Source organism: Spinacia oleracea, chromosome 2 (genome assembly GCF_020520425.1).
Source record: "Spinacia oleracea cultivar Varoflay chromosome 2, BTI_SOV_V1, whole genome shotgun sequence".
Classification (NCBI taxonomy): domain Eukaryota; kingdom Viridiplantae; phylum Streptophyta; class Magnoliopsida; order Caryophyllales; family Amaranthaceae; genus Spinacia; species Spinacia oleracea.
In genome coordinates this window covers 66,135,269-66,143,098 of record NC_079488.1, presented here as the reverse complement: position 1 = coordinate 66,143,098, position 7,830 = coordinate 66,135,269, and the positions used below count along the sequence as shown (strand labels likewise).

The window sequence follows — 7,830 nt, the reverse complement described above, 5'->3', positions numbered from 1 at the left end:
GACCTTCTCATGTTTGCCAGGGCAGATTTGCCTTCTATCATTACTCTTTTTGGAGCTTTTACCAAGTTCTCAAAGGCTTCTGGTCTCAGTGCTAATCTCCATAAGAGTGAAGTCTATACAGCTGGTGTTTCTCATGTTGTTTCTAACCAGATTTCTACCACAATTGGCATTCAGAAAGGTGTTTTCCCCTTTAAATATTTAGGGGTACCCTTGACAACTAGGAAGTTGAGCTTCTCTGATTGTAAACCTCTTATTGAGAGAACAACTGCTAGAATTAAGAGTTGGTCTGCAAGATTCTTGTCCTATGCAGGCAGATTACAGCTGGTCAAGTCAGTTCTGTTTGGAATGCAGCTCTACTGGTGTCAAATTTTTGTAATGCCCAAGAAAGTTATGAAGACAATCCAAAGCATTTGCAGGTGCTTTCTGTGGACAGGGTCAGATATTGGCTCAAAAAAGGCCCCAGTTTCTTGGGATCACTTGTGCCTTCCCAAGAGTTGTGGTGGGTGGAATCTAAAGGACTTAACAATATGGAATAAAGCTGCTGTTCTCAAACACTGCTGGGCTTTATCTATGAAACAAGACAGACTGTGGGTGAAATGGATCCACACTTACTATGTGAAGCAGATGGATTTTTGGACGATGCCCATCCCATCTGGGCTAACTTGGTCACTAAGGAAGATCTAGCAGTATAGAGATGTTCTAATGCAAGCAGGAGGAGTGACTCAATTTGTCCATAATGACAAGTTCAAAATCAGTAAAATGTATAAGCATCTTCAGAGTGGAGCCAGTCATGTGCATTGGAAAAGAATCACTTGTAACAGCAAGGCTAGTCCTAAAGGGACCTTCATTACTTGGTTGGCTTTACAAAACAGGCTTCCTACTAAAGACAGATTGATCAGCTGGGACATAGACATTAGTGGTGAATGTGAATTTTGTCTGGTACATGAAGAGAAACTGACACATTTGTTCTTTGAGTGTCAATATTCAAAGGAGATTTGGAGTAGAGTTCTTACTCAAATGGGGATGCAGAGAACAATTCAGACTTGGGATGATGAGGTTAGATGGGCAGCTGTACAGAGTAGGAGCACCAAAGAAAGAGCCAAACTGTGTAGTATTGCCTTCATTGAGACAGTCTATGCTGTGTGGATTCAGAGGAATTCTAGTGTGTTTAATGATCACTATGATCTTATAGAGTCAGTTGTAAGTAGAATTCTGTTTTGTGTGGCTTGTAGAGTTTAGCTTGTGCCTGTTGGCTTTGTGTTTAGTTGCTGTGTTCCCAGGTTGTTGGGAACTTAGTGTTGTTTTTTGTGACTAGGTGTTATCCTTACTTTGGTAATATAATCAACTTTGTTTGCCAAAAAAAATAGGGGGCTTCCCTTAAAAATTTCGGATTTGGCATCCTTCTTCAGCTCATCCGCACTCAACAAAGTCTCAGCAACAACCAACGGCATAATAGAATAGCAACTTTCCATCTGGCTAATCAAGGGGATCAGCCTTATGTCACCGAACTCACCGTTATTATTCGACAGCAAATAATGATTCAACAAGCAAAATACAAGGGCTCGAATGTTCAATTTTTGTTCGGTCATATTCTTACTAGGCCTAAAATGATGTTTTACGAGTTTTGCCAAGTTAACCTTATCGTCTACAACAAGTTCAGCAAACATGTTATCATCTAGCCCTAGGAAAGCCCTTATGGTTGTTTTACCCTCTTCAATAGTGCCAGGGGTAACAGGAGTAGCATTAGTAGGATAACCAAGGATCGCAGCAAATTCATCAGGCAAAGGACATATTTCATTGCCCCGAAAGGAAAAAACATGATGATCGGAGTCCCAAAAGTTTAGGGCAGCATGCAGAAAATTATAATCAATATTAATTTGTTGTAAGCCTAAAAGTGCCTCTAAGTGGTATTCTTTTAACAAAGCTTTTTCTGTGGGAGTAAGGGCTCGTAGCCAACGCCTAACAATCCGTTGGAGTGAGAAAGTAGGGGTCGACATGACAAAAGCAGTAAATAAATTAGAGCACGGCAAAAAAGAGAGAAAGAATTTGAGAGTGGTGGAAAATAAGGACGTACTTAGCCCCTATATATAGCTGAACGCACCCAATAAACATCCTGATCCCATTCGGAAACGTGTTTAGAAATCCGAAAATCAAATATTACCAGGAAAGAACTTTCAGCGCCCACCTCTGGGCGCCGAAATTTTTAACGCCTGAGCTTGGGCGCTGAAAATACAGCCCAAGGCCCAGATTTCACAAAAACACGGAACAGGAAAGGACTTAAGACCGTGTTGCTAAAACACGAGGCCCTATTACAAGTAAGATCAAGCCCAAAGCACCTTTAGCTCCCAAATAAGCAAAAAATAATAATAACCTTGAAACTTGGTCGAAACTTAGACTCATCTCAGAAAACGCTCATGTACACTTTTCAAAAAAAAAAAGCAAGTTAAATATCATGGTCATTCTTCGAAACACCAAAAATATGTGTCGTCAAGTCATTGGTTTTCCAAATAGAAAAATTCTGTCTGTCAAAGGGACAATCCGGGCCAAGCCGAAACCGGATGTCGCCTGAAAGCTAAAATCGCACTCCACGGCTTCACTAAAATAGCACACTACTATAGGAGATCGCTCGCACATACGAGCGTGACCCCAAACATGATTACAAGACGCGAAAAACGACCAACGAGGCCCAACACTTGGGGGCTCACGAAAAGTGGACTCCAACAAAAAGCGTGCAATCAAAATCACATTCCCAGACTGCGCTACGCAACATAACATGTTTGGATATCTCAAAAGATATTGTTAAACAAAAATATACACAATGCGGACCCACTTATAGGACACATCTAATCAGGAAAAATTACGACCCACCAACAGGTTGTAATCACAAAAGCTCTTCTACATAGGCAAAATAAGAAATTCAAAATGGGCTCGCCCACCCTCAGCGGGCGGGGTCTGCGTCACTAGCCGCGCAGGTCCTCAGTTTTCGAAAGAAATAAAAACTTCAAATTTAAAATAGGTTCGCCACCTTCAGCGGGCAGGGTCTACGTCACAAACCGCGTAGGTCCTTATTTTCAAAAAAAATTTAAACAGATTCGTCCACTTCTATCGGACGGGGTGTCCACCCTCAGCGGACAAGGTTCGCCACCTTCAGTGGGCGGGGTCTACGTCACAAACCGCGTAGGTCCTTATTTTCAAAAAATTTCAAAACAGATTCGTCTACTTCAGCGGACGGGGTGTCCACCCTCAGAGGACAAGGTTCGCCACCTTCAGTGGGCGGGGTCTACGTCACAAACCGCGTAGGTCCTTATTTTCAAAAAACATCAAACAGATTCGTCCACTTCTATCGGACGGGGGGTCCCCCTCAGAGGACAGGCTCGCCCACCTTCAGCGGGCGGGGTCTGCGTCACTAACAGCGCAGGTCCTTAGTCGCTGCAGCGATAACTTTTACTGGATTTTCCTTCGTTTTACTTCCTATAAAAACAAGGGGGTTTTCTCGTTTAGCCAGCCCTGAAAATGAGAATCTTTAAAAACGTTTTACCTCGTGATTGGGCTTGGCCAGGCCCAATTACACTTTACAGCTTTAATTTCGAAAACATCTGTAGTTACTCCCAATGACAAAGTGAGGGAGTTTCTACGCACCTTTAGATCCTTCCAATGACAAAGTGAGGAAGTTTCCATACTATCAGTTGACAAATCCCAATGACACGTGAGGGATATGTCGACACTTCAAGTGATGACCCTTAAGTCAAATGTTATCACTCGGGGGCTCCTGAGACCCTCGCAAAACAGGTCACATACACCATGGCTTGTGCGACGCACTCCGTCTAATACTTTGACCATCGTCTTACTCCAAGACTCAGTCAAAGTGGGGGCTAACTGTAGACACCTACTTTTGTCCCCATTCCCGCAAGGGAAAGGTTCGATGATGAAAGCATAAAAACTCCACCTGACAACGCATCTTCTATAAAATAAACGAATCTCGATTCCCCATTTCATTTCACCCGAAACCTGCTATTTATGGAAACCTGCTAAAAATAGTAACTTCCGTAAAAGGGTAGCTTCTAAAAGTGGCAAATCATAAAGGATAGAAACCTGTCAGAATTAGGTGTTGCATTCCAACATAAATCCTAAATGAGATAGAAAACTGCGAGAATCCTATTCCTAAAAGGATTCGGAAATAAGAGTTACGTATTAATTAAAATCCTAACGAGCCTAGAGTTCGTAACGGGCCCAGACGCATTCCGTCACAAATTGATACGCGCTAAAAGACTCAAAATTAATCTCAAACTCTACGGATTTTAGAATCCGAATCTGATTAAACAAAAAACTGCCCAGACCCTATTTTCAACGCCTGGCTCTGGGCGCCGAAGATTTCGGCGCCCAGGCCTGGGCGCTGAAAATACCTGGGTACGTTTCTTTTCCTAATTCTTTGCGGATTAGAACTCTGCAATTCTATCTTTCCACGAACTCTTCCCTATAAATAGGCCCCTAGTTTCAACGTGAAAGAACACACAACAACACATAATATGTTCTGAGTATTGACTCAAAACCCCTGAGCCCAAGCCTCTCGCTGCGAAACTGTTCACGCGTTCTGTCGCAATCGATCCATAAATCGAACAGAACGTATCCTGTCCCATAATCGAGATTCGTTAAATAAAAAGGAGAAATAGCAAAGTCAAAGTGGTTAGTTTTCTGAGAACCCTGACGCACCTCTCAAGGGTGCGTCGTAATGTGTCCCTTTTCGATGATTTAACTGCTTTCCTCGCCCTTTTTATGAACTGTTAAACTAACCTAATATGATTATCATGCTAGGTCCCTTAATGTTATTTAAATCAGATAATCACGATCGAATTAGTATTATATGCTGCATATTTCTAAAATCAATTCAGATTAGTCTAATAGTTAACGCATGTCCCTTCAATTATTTATGCTGAGCTAGTAAGGATATCCTGCCTCTGGAGTTATCGACGAGCGAATTACTCCTCTCGGTAGTTACAGTCCCCCGAACCCTCAATCTCTACCTTGCGGGTGTATATTGAGAGATCCCCACACCAGGGATCACAAGGGAACCTACGGCCGTCGTGGTCAAACATAATTGCACTCCCTTTATGTCACGATAACCGGGTTTTGTCAGTTTTTCTCATTGTCGTTAAAAACTGAATGGCGACTCCTATATTACTAGTCAATTGGGTGTATACTCACAGGAAATCCAATTACACTTGATTGAATAAAAAGAATCGTCACACCCACGAGGGACAGGTCACGCATTAGCCTCGCGCTTTTTCGACCCCTTCACACTCATGTTATGAGGAACGGTTTCTAATCACAACAACACCATATCCTATCAAGGATAGGAGGACAATCCATTCTTGCAATCTATGAACACTCACTTTGATTCATAGTATGCCCAATAACTGCTTTTATAGCCTCCTTTTACGGTGCGACGTTTATCTAGTATCAAAGCGAACTAATTCTCAAACGAGCAGACATAATCGCTCATGTTCTGAGGAACGGTTTCTAATCACCATTAATGAGAACTACCTATGACATGACTTTATTCTCTTAAAGTGTTCTCATGGTCAATCCGATACAAGATCCAATAAGTATCTATGAAAAAGATTCTGACATCCAGTCACTCTGGTTCAAGAAATAGAACTAAGTAATCTACTTGCAATCTAATCTTCATTAGTCATTGGTCGTCCACCTTTCAATGACCTGGATTAGGGATCCTTTGTGACTTCAATATTCAAGTTCACTTATGGGTGTTTTTTTGTCGAAGAATCCATCTTGACATCCCATTTGAATGATTTGAATCACATGGACTTATCATTTAATTCTAAACCACAATTAAATGAATATGAAATAATAAATTTCATAAATATGAAATGGTTAAACCAATTGTTTTAAACATAGATCTAACAGATGTTCTAAAACAATACTTAGAAAATCAAAGCCATTCTCCAACATGCTTGATTCCCATGGTTGCTACATGTGCGTTGTGTTTCACTTGTGGCAACGGTTTAGTCAATGGATCCGCGACGTTGTCGTCAGTTCCAACCTTGCAAATCCCGATTTCTTTTCTTTCAACGATCTCTCGAAGTATATGAAATCGCCTCAGTACGTGCTTGGACTTCTGGTGGCTCCTAGGCTCCTTTGCCTGGGCAATGGCTCCGCTATTGTCGCAATACAAAGCCACTGGTCCTTTAATGGAGGGGACAACACCAAGTTCTCCGAATCCAAACAGCTTCCTTTGCTTCTGAGGCAGCAATGTACTCGGCTTCAGTTGTAGAATCCGCAATAGTGCTTTGCTTAGCACTTTTCCAGCTTACTGCTCCGCCGTTGAGGCAGAACACAAACCCAGACTGTGATCTGAAATCATCTCTGTCGGTTTGAAAGCTTGCGTCCGTATAGCCCTTAACAATCAACTCATCTGTACCACCATAAACCAGAAACTGATCCTTGGTCCTTTTCAGGTACTTTAGGATGTTCTTGGCAGCACTCCAATGCGCCTCACCAGGTTCTAACTGGTACCTGCTCGTTGCACTGAGTGCGAACGAAACATCCGGCCTTGTACAAATCATATCATACATGATGGATCCAATAGCCGAAGCGTATGGAATTCCACTCATCTTTATACGCTCATCACATGTTTTGGGACACTGATTCTTGCTTAGATATATGCCATGTGACATGGGTAGATGGCCTCTCTTGGCTTCCATCATATTGAACCTAGCTAGCACTTTGTCAATGTAAGTGCTTTGTCTTAGTCCAATCATCCTCTTAGATCTATCCCTATAGATCTTGATGCCCAATATGTACTGTGCCTCTCCTAAGTCCTTCATTGAGAAACACTTCCCGAGCCAAGTCTTTACAGACTCCATCATAGGAATGTCGTTTCCAATAAACAGTATGTCGTCAACATACAAGACTAGGAATGCAATTATACTCCCACTGACCTTCTTGTATACACAAGATTCGTCCTGATTCTTGATGAAGCCAAACTTATTGACTGCTTCATCAAATCGTTTATTCCAACTCCTTGATGCCCGCTTTAGTCCGTAGATGGACTTCTTAAGCTTGCATACCTTTCCTTGGTTCTTTTGATCGACAAAACCCTCCGGCTGTGTCATAAACACAGTCTCTTCAATAACACCGTTCAAGAAGGCAGTTTTGACATCCATTTGCCATATTTCATAGTCATGAAAAGCGGCAATCGCAAGGATTATCCGAATAGACTTAAGCATCGCGACTGGAGAAAAGGTTTCATCGTAGTCAACGCCGTGAACTTGCCTGTAACCTTTTGCTACCAATCTAGCCTTGTATATGTATACAATTCCATCTTTGTCTTTCTTCAACTTGAAGACCCATTTGCATCCGATAGGTGTGAACCCATCCGGCAAATCAACCAAATCCCAGACTTGATTTTCAGACATGGAGTCTATTTCAGATTGCATAGCCTCTAACCATTTAGTGGAGCTTGGGCTTGTCATAGCTTGCTTGTAAGTCATAGGTTCATCACTATCCAATATGAGAACGTCTAAGTTTTCAGTCAAGAGGACGCCTGTCCATCTATCCGGCTGAAAAATAGTTCTATTTGACCTACGAGGGGCAACAACGTTTTGAGGAACTACTCCCACTGGCTCTTCAACCTGAACTGCTTCTAAAGAGTTCTGAGTTCGTTGTTCGTCTCGAATCTCTTCGAGGTCTATTATTCTCCCACTTGTCAATTTGGAAATATGATTTCTTTCCAAAAGGACACCGTCACGAGCAACGAAAACCTTGTTGTCTGACTTGTTGTAGAAATAATACCCCATAGTTTCTTTTGGATAC

The 7,830-nt window shown here is 42.0% G+C and overlaps 1 protein-coding gene across 1 annotated transcript; it reads left to right on the top strand.

The window, feature by feature from the left end:
- The first annotated feature begins 759 nt into the window (after positions 1-759).
- Positions 760-1,296, top strand: LOC110780247 (uncharacterized). The gene is made up of 2 exons (XM_021984673.2): positions 760-1,193; positions 1,281-1,296. Exons 1-2 carry the CDS (start codon positions 760-762, stop codon positions 1,294-1,296), a joined length of 450 nt encoding a protein of 149 aa, XP_021840365.2.
- Positions 1,297-7,830: the final 6,534 nt, after the last annotated feature.

What these genes read in the sequence shown, in the direction of transcription:
- LOC110780247 (XM_021984673.2), top strand. Translation starts at nt 760, where the DNA reads ATGTATAAGCATCTTCAGAGTGGAGCCAGTCATGTGCATTGGAAAAGA.